This window comes from Neocloeon triangulifer, unplaced genomic scaffold (assembly GCF_031216515.1).
Source record: "Neocloeon triangulifer isolate White Clay Creek 2 clone unplaced genomic scaffold, ASM3121651v1 ptg000014l, whole genome shotgun sequence".
Lineage (NCBI taxonomy): Eukaryota > Metazoa > Arthropoda > Insecta > Ephemeroptera > Baetidae > Neocloeon > Neocloeon triangulifer.
The window spans coordinates 17,582,639-17,602,754 of NW_026775556.1; the positions used below are offsets into that span (position 1 = coordinate 17,582,639).

General features: G+C 38.6%; 2 protein-coding genes across 2 annotated transcripts in view; one reads left to right on the forward strand and one right to left on the reverse strand.

The window, feature by feature from the left end:
- Nucleotides 1-10,766, forward strand: part of LOC132199890 (leucine-rich repeat-containing protein 24-like) — a 43,547-nt gene extending 32,781 nt beyond the window's left edge. Inside the window, exon 2 of the mRNA XM_059624979.1 lies at nucleotides 7,195-10,766. Coding sequence (XP_059480962.1) covers nucleotides 7,339-9,543 — 2,205 coding nt within the window. The 5' untranslated portion in view covers nucleotides 7,195-7,338 and the 3' untranslated portion in view covers nucleotides 9,544-10,766. The remainder of the gene's footprint in view (nucleotides 1-7,194) is intronic.
- Nucleotides 10,767-15,481: 4,715 nt separating this feature from the next.
- LOC132200187 (zinc finger protein 317-like) lies at nucleotides 15,482-17,484 on the reverse strand. The gene is made up of 3 exons (XM_059625450.1): nucleotides 17,233-17,484; nucleotides 17,029-17,147; nucleotides 15,482-16,962 (listed from the first exon to the last, which is right to left on the reverse strand). The coding sequence occupies exons 1-3, from the start codon at nucleotides 17,406-17,408 to the stop codon at nucleotides 15,698-15,700; spliced, it is 1,560 nt and encodes a 519-aa protein (XP_059481433.1). The 5' UTR covers nucleotides 17,409-17,484; the 3' UTR covers nucleotides 15,482-15,697.
- Nucleotides 17,485-20,116: the final 2,632 nt, after the last annotated feature.

Genomic DNA, 20,116 nt, shown 5'->3' on the forward strand with positions numbered 1-20,116 from the left:
CACCCAAACAAGTGTCGGATGAGAGCAACAAATGCCCCTATTTAAAGAGAATCTCTTTCATTTTGGAAATATTGATTCTAAAAGATTAACAGATGAAATATGGAATAAAATTATTTAATATTAACCTTTAGAAATTCCCACTGCCTGTAAATAATAATTCAATTACTTACTTTGCTCATCAATAGGAGAAAAAAATTAGAATGTAAATTACACCAACGTTGTAAAAAAATAATTTATTCAAATTTTAATTTTAATATACTTCTCCAAATGAGACTTTTCTTATCACAGAATTACTGTTAAGTTGGTTAAGTTATTCTTGTTAATTTTTCCAAATTGTTGCATCACGTTATTTACATTCAATCATAGAAAACAATTTATTTAACAAAAGGAATTGTTGGGAAAAACTGCAGAACCACTAGCAACAATTTTGCTGAAACTTCTCAGACAAAAAAAAAATACATCAGCCGCCACAGATAGCCTCGGTTGAGTTGGTTAATTAATAACGGTAAATTATTTAAAAATGTTGTTAGTTTATTTCTTTCATCAGTTTTGATTATTTATTAATGGGAAAATATTAAGCACGTTAAATTCTGCAAATCCTGTCGCTACCAATCTCACGCCTGGATCTACTTAAGACCTCACACACTTTGTGTCAATATGTGCACCGATTAGGCGTCGCGTTGTCTCATGTCTCGTCGCCACTTGCCGATATTGACTTTGTCGGCTGAAATTTAATTAAAATGCTCGATTAATTACGGCAGGCCTCTCATGGAACGGGCTGGCTAATTAATAAGCAAATCGCGCACATCATTAGTGCTCTCGGGAGTGAACCTCGGCGACCCCACGAGAGGGCCCTGCTCTGTGCGCGTGCGATGTAATCGCAGCCGTAATGCTGGTCTCGAGGGCCCCGCCGTGTTTCCATTATCGGCATTGTCTGCTCGTAATGAATCGACGAGATGATAAATTGCCGCCGCCGCGCAGCACCTACACGTTGTTCGTCCGTCTCGCGCCCCTCGACTGTCGGAGCTTTGATTATGGATGCGCGCACCGGGTTGCATAAAACCCAATGAGCTGCTGCCGTTTGCGGTGCTTAATAATGAGACAAGACTTGCGAAACAACCGAGAATTGGGTTAATTGCACAGAATCTGAGCCACTTTATGATCAAGTTTTGTAATTTATCGCTCATCTCGGCCTATTCTAGAAAAAAAAAACGAAAAAAACATTATTTTAAAACATGAAAAATTAGTTAATCAAGAAAATAACGTTAATAAAAATTGTAATATGAAAATTGTTTATTAATAACTTTATTTAATCCAATTATTACATTATTGCACAAATACTTTTTGGTATTTTTTTGCAATTGTCACAAATGTTGTAATAAAATCTTAATAGATATAAAAATTAAGTTAGAAGAAATAGCATGAATAATGATTAACGAGCCCTTTTAAAAATGTAAAATAAGAACTTGATATGCTGAAGTAAAATTTTTTCCTTTTCGTAAAATTACAATCTCTTCCAAAATTAGCTTTCTCTATTTAACTTTCTTTTGAAACAAAACAGAGTGAAGAAACAAGTGGTAATGGTTCGTTCAAGATGATTGTGTATGTTATCGAAAGTTTCACTAATTTCCTAATAAAGAGTTTCCCATTATTGAATATCAACTAAAATATCATATATTCGTGCACAAAAAATTGTTTGCATAAGTTTTCTTTACAACGGCCAATTCTCAAAACTTTTCAGCGTCCGTTCTCTTGGCAAAAATATTCACTCAAGCGGAAACTGTTTGCGATTCACATCACAAACTTCCCAACTTTGCTCGTTGTTTGCCAGAAGAAAAATCCAAAATCAATTACATTAATTTTTTTGCTCTCGAGTTGCAGTGGGTCGGGTGGGCCTTGGGCGGTAAAGAACTTGATGTTGTCGGTCTGAGTGCCGGTGGTGGAAAAAACGGGTTGCTCTCGGGGGAAAAGTGGAAGAAAAGTAGTGTTGCGCCCGTTTTTCTTCCTCTCCGCAGAGTAAATATCGCCTCCGACGCATTTGCGTATTCATGCATCAACAAAGGGCACACACGCATGTTATTTTTTTATTCTCTCGCCCGCGGGGCGTCAAGTGTGCGTTTGCCCTTTTGCGAGAAAAGGCGCCGATTAAAAACACACCTTTCTGCCCTCCCCCGCAGAGTTCCCCTTCCCTCTTTTCCAACAAACTTTTGATAATTACTCGTGAAGAATTTTTTCCTCGACCTGTCATTGCCAGTCTAGTGCTCTCGATTTGATAAAAGTAATTTATATAAAGGGATAAAAGCAGCAGAGACGAGATGCTTTAGCAGTTTAATCCGTTAATTAGCTCTGGCTGCTGCAATTTTTCTAACAGCTCTGGCAATTACGCTCCGAGCATTAGTCAGTCGAGCAAACGTACGACTTTCTAGTTTAATCAAATTACCAATAAATTATTGCTTGTTTATCTCCGTCCGTTGGATATTTTTTCATGCTTTTCGCAGATGAGATTCTCGCAGGCGCAGAGTATGCAGCCCGCTGGCCGGACGAATCGTGCCGGTTGCATAAATCGGCTTCGCGTGATCCGAGAACAGGTCGTAATTTTAACGACGTGAATGAAAACCGATAGAGCAGCAGCAGCAGTAGAGCGGTGGTTAACAATTATTGGCGCTATCAAGCGGCCACCAGTCGACCCGATAACGCGAAACAAGCTTTTGTTAACGGCTTCCGAAAAGCTTTGGCACGATTGCCGACACAACACGAAATTTGGGGCTCAACTTGACTTATTTCCGAGCACTGGCAATAAGTGCTCGCATGCATGAGGATAAAAGCTTAAACCGTTTAATTAGATTATTCAAGTGCTTAAAGTGTTCCAAATTATTTGCATGGAAATTAAAAGATAATTTCTTATTTAATCTTGTTATAAAATTATGCAATTAATTTTATCTGGAATTCGAAACTGGATGTGGACTTACGTATGACATTTTGTTAGTCCAAATATTTTTATTTGAAAATTGACTAGATAATAAAATAAATAATGCTCTTAAGTCTAAAAGTCTAAAAATACACAAATATTTTAGACGTGAAACATTATTTAAATGAAATAATTGTTAAGTTAATATTTGAAATTTCAAAATATAATGTGAAACTTCTGTGCTTAATTTTAAATCTGATGATGTATGGAAATTATGAGAATGCTGTTAGGAGCGCTAATGAAACACAATTTGAAGCCATATAAAATTAGTTTAATTTTAGTTCCAGTTTTAAGCTATGGAAATTAAATGCAAATTTTATTAACACAAACATGCAGATTTAATTTTGTATTTAAATTTATCACATTAATTAGCAAATTTGTCAAACTTACACAAAGCAGTGCTCGCATTTATTTTATTAATCGAAATATGCCTAAATTCCCTCATTTCATAGATTTAATGCCTTGTTTTCTCACCTCCTTTACATTTAGTGTATTTTTTTTCAATTATTGCTTGATTCGTGAAGGATATTAGAAGCTTCTGCCAACAATGAGCTGAAAATGGAGCTAATGTGCTGACAAATTAGAGCGAAATGTGCGCCACTCTCGTTTTCGTCGTTGCCGCACATAACATTCACACATCCCCGGGCGCAATTTAATGCATAATTCAAATTAGCAGCACCAAATTCCTGTCGTCTAATGGCCGGGTTTAAATGCGCCCGGCACTCGGACCGCTAATTCAATCGCAGGCCACTTTGCAAATAGTTCGCAATTAGTTCACAGCCCGACCGCAAATAATATCGCAGAGGAAAGTTTCGCACTTTGCGCCAGATTATATAATACGCGCACGATACAAAGCAGGGCATGCAAATGACCCGGCACGGAGCAGGCGGTTTTTGTGTGCGTTTGGCGAGGAGACGAAACGCGCCGCTCGTCGAGAGCAAGGCAAATATAATAGCAGGGCGCGTTATCAGCGCGTAAAATGCAAATCGCAGCGCCCAAGGTGCTGAGGAAAATCGCGCAGAATTATTATTCAATGAGCTGCGAGAGGAGGCCCGTGTGTATGTATGTGTGTTTTGCGCCTCGTCTTATGCAAACAAGCCGAGAGCACGATTATCCCATTCGCAAAATTGCCGCTCTTTACAGTGGGCGGGCTGGCGGACGCGGAGATGATCCTGCGCCACTCGGCGAAACAAGTGACTTTGCATTTTTAACACGAGAGCCGAGAGAGTGGTGCTTTCATTCGCTGCTGCGAAAAGGGATCGCGTATCGTGCAGTACATGAAGTGCGGTCTAAAAGTGGGAACGAAATTCACCATTGACGTCAGATGATGGTGAAAATCCTAAACGAATAATGTGATCGTGTGCGTTCTGCTTTTAGTCGTTCCAGAAACTACCAGGATATAAATTACGTTTCAGAGCTTGAATTGAGAGAAAAATATTTCTTAAAACAATCAACAAGATGAAACAAACAATAATAAAAGCCTTTATTTGTTTCAAATATTTTTGATTTAAAATATTGTACATTACATATGATTATTATTGAATTATATGGATAATAAAATATTTAATTAGATTTAAATATTTTAACACACATTAGGGATGGGAAAAGTAGAGGTGATCTCCTTTTCACTCATTTGTTGGAAATATATTTAAAGGCAGAAATATTATTTTTATATAAACATTGACAATTCATAGTAATGTGTATTAAATTTCACGTTGGAAATCATCTATATTATGCTTTGACCTTTTAAGTACATTGCAATCAAATTTCACTTAATTAATTTAATCCGAGATCTTCCAAATCTTTTCATTATTTACATACATATCTGTTGTTTCAAAAATGGAATATTTAAAAATACTTTTCACAAAAACACCTTAAAACACATCATTTAGGTGTAAAAAAATTAATCAGCAATTTTTCACATATTTGATTTTCTTCGCTTAAAATCACCTGTTTCTGCTGACAAAATATCACCCACAACAGAAAATAATATATAGTTTCTTAGTTTTAACGAGTAAATTGCATAATTTTTACTTCATTTCAAGTAGCAATTAATTGGTAAAATAACTTTACCGAAGTTTCTCATTAGTCTTGATTCAAATAATTAAAAAAGAAATCATGTTTTCCATGTAATAATAATAAATTTTTAATTTCAACTTTCTTTCATTCTTATTACTTTTGTTGTTATTAGAATGAACAATGAACTATTTTCAATTATAATTCTGCTTTCAAGTTTTCGTCCGCCTCCACAGTTGCACTTCTTCCGTTCATAAACAGGAAATTTCACGACAGTGTTATTACAGCAAATTACAAGAAATATACACAAGAAAATGCAAATCAACTCTTGCTTGTCATAACAAACCATTATGAGAGACAATCATGGCAGTGTTGCTTTATCCAATCTTTCCTCCTTTTCTTTCGCCACCCACGGTATATTTATTCGTACGTTTATTATTTTCCTTTCCATTTGAATTTGCATTCCGCGAGCATCTTGTCGCGGATATTAAGATCACTTTGCGGAACGATGTCGCAGCAGTGAACCGCCAGCACGCCTGCCTGTTCGCTCTGGCAGCTCTTTTTCATTTTAAATGCATGGAATTTTTATTTGTGTGTGACAACAACAGAAGTCAATCGATTCTCGTGCTGTTGCGCGTCGCTGCCTGTTGTTGTTGTTGTCGTGTCACGTCGGAGCTGCATTGGAATAAAAAAAAATACTCCCACTTTTCGATCCTGGTATAATTTATTTACAAAACAGCAGCGTGTAGTAGAAACGCGCTAATTGCGCCGCGTGGCAACGGGCGAACATAATTGTCTAATTACAGTGTAAAACGAGTCGGTTTCATTTCAAGGCCCAGAATCGGAGGTTTAAATCGAATTTATGCAGAGAGGGAGTCGAAAAATGCAGTGGCATGGAAATTAAGAGCACTCAAATGGAATTCTTTAATGGCTTCCAGTGAAACCTTTTTCTCCCCGCTGATTTCAATCGCGGTCGGTAGAAAAACATCGTAAATTTATTCGTTTAATTCTGCTGTGGGGAAGTGTCATAAAAAGTGGACACGAGTAGGAAAAAGGAGAGACGATTCAATATACGAATTTATTATTCTCAGACTCACTTCGCCGAGATGGAGTTTTTTCTCGTTTCCCCGTCCGCTTTCTAATCCATAAAAGGTGTCCCGCGCTGTCACCTTGCCAAAAATGCGCAGCCTCTCTTCACATACATATATATGTACCCGACAAAGGCGGCGCCGATAACGAGAGGCTCGCTTGCTATCGGGCTAGACCAGAGTCGGCGACGATTCCCTGAGGGCTGCGAACATCGCTCTGTAACGAGCACAGGCCAAAATATATCCGCGCCCCTTTCCTCCGTTTCCTCCACGCCAGGCTCTGCCTATTTATATTCGATTGCCAAGGATAGGTTGAATTATTTTCCTGCTGCGGATAAAAGCGTGTTTGGGAATAATTGAAATGCATCTGGCGGCAGCGCAAGAGTAACGAAATTAGCATATCGCGGCGAAAGCGAAAGCTATACACCTCCAATTAGGAGATAAGAACTTCTCCGCGGGCGCTAATTATTCATGCCGTGAGAAGGCGTTTTGCTTCTCTTGCGACAAGTGGGAATTATTCTGAGAAATAATTTATGCGGAGCAAATCTCGCCAAAGAATAAAATTTGTATTCTGAGGAAAAAAGTTCATCTACTTGAGGAAGGGAAACTTGTAATTCACAGTCAAAATTGATTTGGTTCAGAATTTTTTCTAATGTAGTTTAAAATTTGAAAAATATGTAATACTTTATTAAAATAAGATAGTTTGTAGAGGTTGCTGCATTTTCTGTAAATTTTAAAAAACGTTTATAGTAAACATGGTTTAGAATTAATAATTTTAAATTGGCAATTAAGCGCAAAAGTAAATTTAAATAATGAATTTTGACAAATAAATCAATAAATGAAAAAAACGAGTAATATTTATGAACTGGGAAAATTCAAATTAAAATATTATTTATATATTATTATAATGTTAATAAAAATAAATCAGTGTAGTAAGCGTTTGAGGTATACAATAAGCATAATCTGAGAACGGAATAAATATTATGTATTGAGTTATTTTATATGGTATATATTTTTTGAAAAGCGGGACAAGGTTTTGTATTTATTTAGTTTTTTTTTCATTGTTTGTTTTATGTTAAAATATTTTTTGCCAATTTTAAATCTGGATTTCATTTGTTGCAGGTGCTGATGACAGTGGAGCGGAGTTGCAAATTCTTGGCGTGGCGGCCGACGATTCCTGCCCCGCAGGTGCGGGGATGAGGCCACGAGCAGGGCGCCCGTTTTCCGTACAGAGGGCGCCCACCTCTTCATCCCCCGGTTGTTGACATGCAACGAACGGTGGCTTTAGCCATTCTGCTGTTGGCAACGACGGCGGCGTTGGTTTCGGCCGACGCTATTGCTGACGCCGATTGGACAGACCATTGCCCGGTGTCTTGCAAGTGCAAGTGGATATCGGGCAAAAAGACAGCCAATTGCCGCGACGCTGGTCTCACCACCGTGCCCAGCTCACTCAATGAAGACATCCAGGTGCTTGACATCAACGGCAACCCTATCCCGGTGTTATCAAAAGACGTCTTTCGCTCTGTCGGACTTTTAAATTTGCAGAGAATTTATTTACGCGGCTGCGGAATTAAAGAAATCGATTCAACGGCCTTCCGAGACCTCACAATTCTCATAGAGATTGACCTATCCAGCAACAGTCTCACGCAACTTGACATCAAGACCTTCCAGGGCAACAACAGGTTGAGAGTCATCGACCTCAGTGGCAACCCCTTCAATGTGCTGCGTGAGGAGCAGTTTCCAACCTTGCCACACCTGAAGACTTTGGAAATGAAGTCGTGCAGGCTGAAGCACGTGCAAAAACGTGCCTTTGTCAACCTGGCAGCCCTGGAGACCCTGAACCTGAGCAACAACAAGCTTAAATATTTGTCATCAAACGTTTTTGAGCCACTTACGCAGATCAAGTCTTTATCTCTAGACGGAAACCCCTGGATGTGCGACTGCAACCTGCGCGACTTCAAAGAGTGGTATCTCCGCTCCAAACTCTTCTCCCTTCCCCTCACGTGTGCTGAACCTGTGGCTCTAAAGGATCGCTCGTGGGGGGATATTGAGTCTCAAAGTTTTGCCTGCGCGCCAAAAGTGGAGCTGACAGACACCATGGTACAGGGAGAAGTTGGGGGCAATGCAAGTTTTGGTTGCCTCGTTAGGGGAGACCCTGAGCCAAGTCGGGACTGGCACTTCAACGGCCATATCTTGAACTTCAACGGAACAGATCCCAATGTGCAAATAGACACCGACAACTCAGGCTGGTTGAACGTAACCTTGTCTAACCTGACGGATGCCTACGTGGGCGAGTACTCTTGCGTTGCTGAGAACTTGCGCGGGAGAGCCATCAAGAATCTCACCTTGATTCTACCCGAGGTTGTAACGGCCACGACCTTGAGCAAAGCAGAGTCTTGGCTACTTATGGCCGGTTTAGTGGCCGGTGGTGCAGGAACAGTGGCCACAGCTCTCATGGCTGGACTCTGTCTCTGCCTTTGCTCTCGGCAGAGGCGGAAAAAGAACAAACGCCAGTCCAAACTGTCTGGCAGCGTCAGCTACACGGACCAGGAGAAGAAGCTGCTGGACTGCAGCATCACGGAGCGGGCGTCCGGCACGGTTAGTTTCGAGGGCATGTCGCAGACTGATATGGAATTGTTGACTAGAGACCCCTCGACCGTGGACCTTTCCACCTCCGAACCTGCACACATCACCATTGAGAAACTCCCTGCTGACTGCGTCCTCGGCAACGCGGCTGCCTCTTCGCACACGGGAGGACCTTACCCTGGCAACGGCGCCCCCTACGTGATTCCGCCGCCTCTGCCGCAGACCTCACAGCAGGGATCCATCCTGCCGAGGGGCGCCCTGGCGCCTCCGCCAGAGTTCTCGTCAACGTTACCTCCTAGCGCCTTTGGCAACATCTTCATCTCAGTCAAAGACCCCGCGGGCGTGGCCTCGCCTTCGGGGGACGACGTGACTCGGTACCCTGACTTGCTTGACCTGCCGCATCGTTCAAAGGGCGCCATCAGTGTCACCTTAGGTAGTGAACGACCCTATCAGCACGTGCATCTTCATCACCACCATACGCTGCGGCACCACCACCACCACCACAACCATCAGCAGCAGGCCCAGTTTTATCAGGCGCACCAGTGCTGTTCGCAGGTCTTCGAGCAGTGCGTGCCCGAGGTGGCCATCGGCGACGCCATGTTGGCGGCCGCCTGTGCGACATTGCCACGACGGCCGAGAACCAACTCGGGTGGAAAAGTGGCACCGTTGGTTCGGGTGCGGCCTCACTACGACACGGTTGGGCCTCGGGTGACGGCCAGTGGTGGCAGCGGCTCCGTTTTGTCCCTTCCAGAAGTGTCAGCAGAGGAGGAGGACAAGGACGGAGCTATGAGTGGTTCCCCTAAAGGACAAAAACTGCAGGAGATACCCACCCCTCCGCCACCCCCAATGTGCACACCCCTGCCGCCCGAATTCGTGTCACTCTAACTGTGCTGTGACGAGAGTTTTACATTTTATTTTGTCAAGATCGGAGAATTTAAATTTTTATTTGGAATTTTGCCTGGTGCTTTTGTTGTGCGACAAGAACATTTTTCGCCCTCTTCCTCTCCACTCACCCCAAAACTTTTGGCACAACAACGCTTGTTGTTTTTTTTATTATAATTTTTTTTAGCAGAAATTGGCGTCCACTTCTCGTGCAAACTGTTCATCGTCATGTAATATTATGCAAATTGGTTCTTTTTCGCAACCACGCGCGCATTTTTTCCAAGCCGTTAAATTTTCTCCGGCAGAGAGGGTAGGAAGTCTCGAGTGCGTATTTCGAAAAGTCAGAACCAGTCTTATTTTTTCCCAGTGACCTACTCCGGCTGCAGCAGAAAACAAGCAATTTTCGACTCGGCCAGTTTTTCCGCTGCCCGAGTGATTAATAGCATCCGAGAATTCCTGCCCTTATTGTGAATTTCGCACTCCATTGTACGCCTAATGTATTGTAATCGTTTCTCCTGCTTGCTCCGAATTTTCAATTTATGTTTTAAATGGAGAATTTTGTTTCAATTACGACGAGAAGTGACGCCCCTTGTCAGTTTTATCCTTCGTGTTAGTGCCGATTATCTAAATGCCCTGGAGTGATCACGAAAGATGAAGAACATTATTTGAAAGGAAGGACGAAATTGCACAAAACTGCGGGACAAAATAGTGATAAGAGTGCGCAGTTCATCCGTTTAATAAGATTAAAAAAAAATCGTGTGTTTAATTTCCAAATACTCACGCCGAGATGAGTACTCACGATGACATATTATATCCTGCGAGAGTAATCTTTGTTATAATCAATCGCGAAAAATGAACTGAGTAACTAACAAAACATGTACATAAACTAAAAGAGAAGGAAAGTGAAAAACTAATAAATAAAACAGGCAGTTTTTGAACCCCGAGAATTTATATATTTCTTGACGACGAAACAAGTAATTTACACAATATTATTATTATTATTATTGAAACAAAATGATAATGAAAGAAATAAAGAAAACCGTTGTACATGAAGATTTAAAAAAAAATTATTTGTGCATGATGACCGTAAAATGAATATCAATGTTTTTCGAAGTGAGTTACATTTCCGAAAGCATCATCATCAATATATTGTTACAGACCGAAGACAACACAAAAGCGATCGCATAAAAATGTTCCCCTCTTCTGAATCAATTAAAATTTAGATATTCTTCCTACACACAATGCTGTTTCCTTTGAAAGGCGCACCCCTACTTTCTTCTCGCTCGTATAAGGTCATTAATCAACTGGCGCTCGTCCAACCCGTGGCAGCAGCAACCTCATTAAATCAGCATTCGCAGCCAAGAAGAATCTCGCAGAGTGTCTCGCCCGAGAAATTCATTAACGCCGCCGGGCATCGGAAATAATAAACGAATCCGACGAAAAATTCTTTGTTGCAGACAATTCCGAGTGCAATCAGTCACGAGGGCTTTGGCTTGTCGCCCCTTAAAAGCTCCCAACGCCACCACCTAGAAATAACGCACGCAACAACACTCTGAATTTTAAATTAACCCTTTTTTATCGAGTCAAAAAGGAACGTAAAACTTTTTAAATGCCACATCCCACACATGATCGTGATGCAAATTGAGTTGAATCTCGTTGAATGACACTCTCGGTTGCTGAAAATTTCTCTTTAATCCGTGAAATTTCCAGCACTCACCAAAGTTATAAAAAGTTTACTGCTTTTGATTAAAAAATTACACACATACGCTCGCATGCGTGTGGTGCTTTTTTTATATTTCTACTCTCTGTGCTTCGGCGCATGATTTAATGCTACTTTTACACTCTCTTCGCTCATAAATAATGCAAATATTGCCCCGCTATTTTTATTTACGCCCCGAGCGGTTGTGCAGCCGATGGCGGCCGGGCGCAGACACCTTTTGATAAAACCTGCCCTGCTACCTGCCAGGCCTAGTTTCATTATTTATGCAACTCCCACTCGCTCTCACGCCGCCAATTTTTGCCCAGACCGCACTGACGAAAAAACAGCGCCCATTTAAACTCTCCTTTATGATTTCGCGTATGTACGGGCTGACGATAAAAACGAAAAGTCTACCGTTAAATCTGTGTGGGCTAAAGTGCGGCGATGAAGTTGATAATGATATTCAGACAAACAAATCCGGCACGGCACACATTGATTATGATCAGCATGATTACTGTTTATTTTAGATAAACTTTAAAATTCAAATATATACATAGATAAAAAAAAGTTTTCTACAAGCATTATTAAAACATAAATTTATTTTATTATTTTGTTGTATAATTAGTTAATATTAATAGCACATTAAATTATTTAAAAATAGTTTAATTAAAGAGTGTAAAACACACCGCTAAATAATAAAATTGAACAAATAGTTCATTCAACAATCTAGCAAATAAAATATATTATTATATAAATTGTACAACACCTGGTTGAAGTATAGTAAAATTATTAATAAAATTGTTACTATCACAATCACCTGAGTTGTCAATGCGATGCATTTTTATAAATGATTTAAATCAATTTTTTTAAATTTTTCTTCTCTAGTAACTCACCATGGGTTTGTACAATTTAATTAAATTTTTAAAACAATTATTAAGTGCTTCGTTTTAGCCAAGTCTGCAATACAAAATTAGACAAAATATTAATAGTAAAAAAGCACTTAACTGGCTACAATTCCTTATCAAAATAAATTTCAAATATTTTTTTACCCTTCCATATGCAAATTCGTGCTTGTAATCGACCATAATCCGACCACTCACGGAGACGCTTTTTGTCTTGCTCGCAACAATCAAGACGTGTGGATTTACATGTTAATTACAGGACAATATCCGTTCTGCGTCAGTCTGGAGACCCGAGGCGAAAACGACACGAGAAGCAAAAAGGGGCGGCTCGTTAGCAACTGATGAATATTCGCGAACCGACGACCGAGGCCACGCGAAGAGGCAATTATTAGTAGCAGAAGAAGCGCCGCCGCGTCTAATCGATTGTTTGCGAATCTTGCGGTTGGCGCGCGTTAGCAGAGACAAAACATCACGCACACCGCAATGAATCGAAACCGCAAAACAGCCATCAAACATTGCAAATATAAATTTTGGTATAAGAGTCTATGACGGATCGGATAATACACAGGCTCGTCGGGTGGTGCTGCTGTTTGCGAAAATACATATTATTATACTATTTGTGTGTCCCCTTGGTTTGCTCTCTCTCTCTCTATGTTTGTTTGCGTAATTTATCGTGCGTTTCAACGGCCACTTCAAATATTATTGCGGAGAGCAGTCGACAATTTGGCGCTGTTTGCTCTAGTTTGCCGAGTATGCGGTCGGATGCCGAAATTAGCTGTCTGTTGTTGTTTTTGCAAATTGCTCTCTCTGCGTGCATGAAACCGACCGGCAGCAGTGACTCGGACAATAAAGTCTTAATGGGAGGCAAATGGAAACCGAAACGATTTCCAGAAGCTGATTTTTTATTGTTTTGACAATTGCGACTATGAGTTTTGTTTATTGAAAATGATTATTACCAAGAACGGTAACCAGCCAAATGGACAATTAGGCCTCCATTTTTACCGAAATGGAAAAAAAATGAAATTTTTATTATTTAATAAAAGAAGTAGGGATATTTCTAGTAATTGTTTTATTCATTATTTTGAAATTTTTCCACAATCTCGTCTCCTTTAAAAATATGTATATCTGTTGAAATTCCTAGTTATTTTGATAAATAATTATTATATATTATATTTTTACCAAAATTGAAGCGACTTGGTGAAAAGGTACAAGCTAACGTTATTCAGCACCAATAAAAATATTGCATATCATTTTATTTCAAAAGTAATAGCTTGAAGGGTGCGTGGTCTGTTCTCACGTCAGAATATTTTTAATATTAAAATTTATTTTTAATTATTAATTATTTTAAGTTATTTATCTGTATGTAATTCACTTGAAAAATATTAAAGAAATATATAAAAAATATATTTTATTTTCATTTATCAAGCATATTTCATGCAATCAAAAAATATTTCTAAAAAAGCTATTTTTTTACATATAAAATTTAAGATATATATAAATGTATTCCTCACATAGCTGACAAAATGTCGCTCACAGAGAACTAAAAGTAAAGGTGATATTATTTATAGTTTCAAAGATTTGTTTATAAGTATTTATTTATGTATTTGTTTGCCAAAAAAAATATAATATTTGCTAATAATATTAATTATTAAGGTGATAAAATCGTATTTACTATAAAATAAAAAAATTGTCTTAAAAATCAAAATATTAAAACCCAAAAATATATAATTTTTTTCCCAAATATTTTCAGCTTCAATTTAGTTGTTTTATTTTAAATCTTCTTCCAATCTTCCTGCAAAATCTTCAGGGAAGATAGTATTATGATCCTTTTCACTTGGAAATGTTTTGCATCAAAGAAAATGCTGATGCTTAAAAGTGTAAGTCTCTCTCATGTGTGCCTCCGCTCGCAAATGTAGGCGCCTTAAAATGTTGACGAAATCCGATTCCGGAGCGCAGAGGACGCGCAGAAACGCAACACGTCGTCTCGCCTTTCGCCAAGCTGCTCTTTCAAAAACAGGCAATTTTGCAAAAGTGGAGCCTCTCCCTTTTCACGTCTCGAGCCCTCCTGGTGCTCGCCCGGATCAAAAACGGGCCTGCAGAGAATAGCGAGAAAGATAATCTGGAATGCGCTCGGGCGTGTGTTTTTGCCGCAGCCGAAACGAGGCCGCCGTTATTATCGAGTGGCATCAAAACGCGGCCGCAAAGTGCTCCATTGTTGCGTCGTTAGGAGTGCAGCAGCGGCCAAATGCAGTCGCGCTAAATTAATTCCGTCCGAAATAAAACAGCCTGTGTTTAAAACGAGATTAACTCAAGAGAGAGCAGCAAAGTGCACGAGGGTGGCGTAAATTTTTAATGAAAACGGGCCAAAAGAAGAATAAAAAAGCCTCCTTTTCTTGCTCATTTTCAAGCCAGGTCCCTCGAGCTTTTCTTTTTATGGGGCGCCAAGTGAGTGCGGCGCCGATGATATTTTTAATTAGCAATGCGCCTTTCAAGTGAAACTGCCGTCGTTCTGTTCGCCAACAAATTGGGTGCTTTTTGCCACTCTCTGCTTGCGGCCTGTAAAGTTAGTTTGACCTTTTTGCGATCACTCGTGGTTGGTGCGGCTGATTTCGTGGATTTATTTTTGCTTCTTCCAACTGTTTGAAGCTGGAGAATTTTCAATCAGCCATTTTTTAACTGTTAATATAAATTTATTGAAATTTTTATTAAACATTCATTTGTTATTTGTTTTATTTTCAATTAAAATTATTTTTGGTGTCTGAACAAATATTATAATTTTGTTTGAATAAATTTTTAGGAAGAATTTGATGTCAATATTATTTATCGGAAGATTTACTGAACAGGGCTTTTGCTGTTATATCTCTGATCTTGTCATGTCCCCCAAATTAATATTAATACTTTTTTAACATGCTAAGTATATTTTACCACATTCTAAACCATAAGAATGTATACTTGTAGAACAGCAAACTTTGTAGATCAGAAAAGCAAGACAAGGAGCACCTCTTTAGGTGCCCTAAACTCAAAGAAGATCTTGATGCGATACCTAACCATTGGAGCAGGATAGAAAAAGAAGCCCACTTGTATTGGATAGCTAGAAAGATGAATGACTTAACAATCACCACTTTGACATAAGAAAAAAAAAATACTTGTCGACCATTTCAAAGAAAATAACCAAAGAGCATGTTTACGGAAACATGGATTCATTCAAATCTAAATTACCATTCAAATTAAACTATCTTTGGAATGCTTGGAATTATTTGAAATGAAAGCTTGAAGAATATTTTCCTTCAGATTAATGCCAACTATTACCCTTTGCCTCATTGCAAATAATTTATTTCATCACTGGCTCATTACACGCTCAAAACAAAGATTGGCGAAGATCATTAATGAAATAATGAAAATGATGACTGTTAAGAAAAATGTTCAAAAATGTTTAAAATATTTATTATATCATATATATATTTTTATTATATTTAAAAAAAGAATGACATTGTCAAGTAAGTGAAAATCTATTCTCAAATTTATGTTACATTTTGCAAGAGCAAATTTTTCCTACTTAAAATAATAAATGCCGGTAAGCCAAATGATTACGGAAACGCTTTCTTAGAATCACTTTGCCACAAATATGACTGTCAACAGATTCCCTAGTATGCTTAGTCTGTATGTGCGATTTCATATTTGAAAGTAAGTAGAAATTCTTGCCGCAATATTGACATGTATTGGACTTATCAATTAGATTGTGATCCATTGATAGGTGGTTCTGCAAACTACATTTGTTTAAAAACCTCTTATCACAATGAGCACAACAAATTTTTTTTCTAGTGGTTGAATGCATTTTTTCAAAATGGAGACGCAAAGTACGAGAACTGGGAAAGTAATTAGAGCATATTTTACATTGATATTTGGTAGGTCTCTGCGGTTTCTGGTGATTTATGAATTGTTTCCTTAAATGTTGCAGTATGTGTTGGGTTATGGCCGCCCTTATTCCAAAAACCTTTGGACACATGTCACACTTTAATATTTTTAATTTACCTTTGCACACTAATTGGTGTTTGTTAAACAATCCCAAACATACAAACACATCGCCGCATGTTTTGCAAAGCTTTTTCATCAAATGTTTACTGAAGCTATGAACCCCTATTTGTAAAGAACAGAAAGGACACTTTTTTAATTTGTGAAATGAGGTGATGTGAGCTCTTAAATTAAGCTTCCTTACCATAGATTTGCAATTAGGGTGAGGGCATTGAACATACTGCGTCTTTTTGTGCCACCTATCCATGTGGTTTTTCCAGTGAGCTTTTTGGTCTGTTTTGAAATTACACATTTTGCAACTGAATTCTTTTCCACCGATTAGCACATGATTTTCCTCAAAATGTCTCGTTAGTTCTGCTTGACTAAAAAAATATTGAGCACACTTAAATTTTGTACAGCGAATAGCAATTTTTGAATGGTAATATTTGATGTGATTGTACAAATCACTTTTTGTTAAATTTGGCTTGGAGCAGTAAATGCAGTCACTGAGTTTAATTTCTTTTGGTTTCAGGTGAACTTCTTTGACGTGATTGTCTCGAGATTCGATTGTTTTAAAAAATATCACACAGTTTCTATTTGCATTATAATTACATCTTAGCATAACATCTGCATGAAGTAACCGCACGTGCGCCAGCAAAGACGCCCGAGATAAGTTTTGGTTGCAATAAATACAACATTCAACACTTGATTGCTTCATCCCCATACGAGAACGTATTTGATGACTCTGTTGGTCTTGTTTGGATGCTTTTACTTTCTCTAAAGGCACCCAGCATTGAAGAACTTGGTTAGCTAAATCAAAAATTTTTTAAAGTTATATTTTATAAAAATATTCATTTAATTAATGTAAGTACTAACCTTTAAAATTTGTGTATAGTAATTTTCTAATATGAGTCTCCGCCGCTTGATCAGGCCACCAGCAAAGGTTGGGAAAACTCGATTCAGTTTCGACGCCTCCCTCATTTTCAAATAGGAACCTAAAAATGAATAAAAACATACGAACAAATGAAGAGGGAATTTAAAACACAAATTCACTAATTAAAATTAAAAAAAAAAAATAACCTAGCATCCGAAACGCAGTAGAAGCAAAAGTTATCCTCGTCGTCAACCTGGTCAGCTAAAGTTGTGCCCAAGAAGTTCAAACACCACTCAGCCAGCTTCTCCTTGTCCAACTCTGAGCCCAGGTAGCCTCCGTCGGCCACTGGACGCTCGCAAAGTCGACACAATTTGGGCCACATTTCAGAATCGCGAATTGTTTTAGTTTGCTTGTGTACAATTTTGAAGAAACAGCTGCTTCTACCCAACAAGCTTCTACCTGTTTACCTGACCTGAAACCTTTCTGCTTCTGCGCCAACTTATCTACCTTCTACCTGGCGAAGAAGGGCGGGGCTAGAAGTGTGAAGCGCGAAAGGAGGGAGCACGTGGAAACAAACACCATCTCTCACGCTGAAATAAGCGTAAGCGTGTTGGGATTTATTTATGACGGTTAACATGTTTCTAATTTAAAATTAAAAAATCTTGTATCCATCACGCATCATGCTTTAAAAGCAATTTGCAAATTTTTATTCAATCATTAGATTTAATGCGCACTTGCCACTTTGTTTTTTTAATTTGTTAAGAAAACTTTGATTCCACTAAACATTACAAAACTTTCCACATTTTCAGTTTATCTATAAAAAAAGATTAAGCTTCCATGCATATATATATAAATATTTAAAATATCAATAATTATACTAATAAAATTAAATAATTAGAAGCCATGCAGTAAAAGTTATGCAAATTTCATTATATTATTTTACTTCATGATTTTATAGTAATGTCGTCCATGCTGTGTACTAAATTTAGATTGTATTGTCAATTTCAAGTAAAATTTTTATTTTTCTGTACATGAACTGATTTTATAACATTCAAATTGGGCATATAAAAAATATATATTTTGTATCTTATTAATTTATTATCATTAATTTGATTTCAAATTTGATTTATAATTGTAAAAAACGTAAGTTGTATTTCTAAAACAGTGCTACGATGATTTAAAATGAAAATATCTATCAACTTATAAGGAAAAATCAACCCGGTTTGTAAATCACTTTAAAATTAATTGATTGTGGAAATGCAATCAATATTCACAGGCACGGTAATTTTAAAACAATCTTTTCTACAATTTCACTTTCATTTGGAGAGGAAACAAAGGTGTGGGGATTTGCGCTCTAGCACCTGCAGCTAATTAAAACCGAGCCGGCCGCAAACAAATAGCCCCCTATTTATCAACCAGCCCCTGTGCGGAGCCGAAAAAAAACGACACCGAGTTTTCTCTCTTTGTGTGCCTATGCTGTACGTTTTTATGTCGCAACTTAGTTTGCGCCGACATTATTTTTCATTTCGCCCAAAGAAAAACAGCAAAGGTGTGTGTATATGTGGAGCGGCTCGGCGCTCGCTCGCTCGCGTCACGAGCAGGTGTAACAAACTATTATGAATGGCCGGACTTATGCCTGTGCAAAAATACAGGCAGCGAGAGAGCGAGCGAGCGAGGGCGACAACGCGCGCTTGTTTTTGTTGGCCTGCATTCTCGCTCGCTCTCTCCTGCAACAACAAGAAAACGAACGCCTGCTCGCGGCCCAAGCAGGCACACCCGCACTTCATTTCCGTCGAGCCAGTTGCCTGCTTTCTCCAGCGATGCTGGCTGAGAATGAGCCTTAACAACCCCCTTCATTTGTGGAAACTCAACGAGGCAAATCTTGAGAAGTCAAGAGGAGAGAGATATGTGAACTCTGCGAGCCCATATAATATGCTGAGGAGCAAGTTTCAAAGTTTTAAAAATACAAAAGAAATATTATTAATAAAAATTATCTTATATTCTTATTATTTTTAATATGAATCAACTGTAAAATGCAGACTAAGTCAAATTGCATTTTATATCAAAGCGTTTAGAGAAATTAATCGATATTAATAAGCACTTTATTTTGTAACTGGACAGAAAAAATTATTTTATTATTTAAAATAATTAAGTGGTATATAATCTTGTTCTTACAAAAACTCTATTCTTTTTATTAACATATGAAAAAATCTTGCCAAACAAACCAGTAAAAATATTCAAAATGAACAACAAATAATATATTTTCCGAATCCCTTTCCAACTTGCCAGCGCCAAATTTGGCTTAAAAAGTTCCCCTACCTGCTTGGCTGGCAAAAATTTGCTTCCTCCTTATTTTTATTTATTTATTTATTCCGGAAAACAAGCTGACGTTCCTTCTTCTCTCTCTTTCCCTCGGATTTGGGCGGCGGGTATTCAAAAGTTGACCCCTCGGTAAGTCTGCAAACGCCGAGAGCGAGATTTCCGTTGGCTGTCAAAGCATAGAGAGAGGCCCGAAGTCTTGCGGCCGCCGTTCAACCCTCGTGTGCTCAAGAAGGGAGTAAATCATCTTAATAGTTTGAGATTTCCCGAAAACTTTGAACGTCTGCGTGGTCGGTCGGCGGCGGCGGTGGAAACCCCATCAGAAACAAAAGTTGTTTCGCTGCAGATAAATTAAATCGTGGCTGCCTCTGCTTTTATTTCGCGTATAATTTTGGCCCAAACTAAAATACGCGGACTATATACTGGGCCATTTATGCGATTTACGGGCGCGGCTGGGTGCAAAATAGGCCTCTCTGCTCGACGAGCGCACAAACAAATTGCAGTCGTTTCGCATGAAAAATGTCGCGATTCGCTTTAAATGAGCTAACAGCATGCCATCTTTCAAGTTTGAATTAACTGACTGCCACTTTCTGCAATATGCCCCGGCGATGAGGGAGAGAGAAAAAGTGGCCTACTTTATAAATCAGAAAAGAGGGAAAGGGTGTTTTATTAATTGCTTCAGTTTTGCTCTGGAATATAAAAAATTATGAAATCTAATTTTGATTAATTAGAAGCTGCATTAACAAATTAAATAATACCCAGATTAAAAAT

What these genes read in the sequence shown, in the direction of transcription:
- LOC132200187 (XM_059625450.1), bottom strand. Translation starts at nt 17,408, where the DNA reads ATGTGGCCCAAATTGTGTCGACTTTGCGAGCGTCCAGTGGCCGACGGA. An exon ending in TACTGCGTTTCGGATGCTAG is followed by an intron (nt 17,148 to 17,232) that starts GTTATTTTTTTT and finishes ATTCATTTTTAG; the next exon opens with GTTCCTATTTGAAAATGAGG. An exon ending in ACTATACACAAATTTTAAAG is followed by an intron (nt 16,963 to 17,028) that starts GTTAGTACTTAC and finishes TTTTTGATTTAG; the next exon opens with CTAACCAAGTTCTTCAATGC.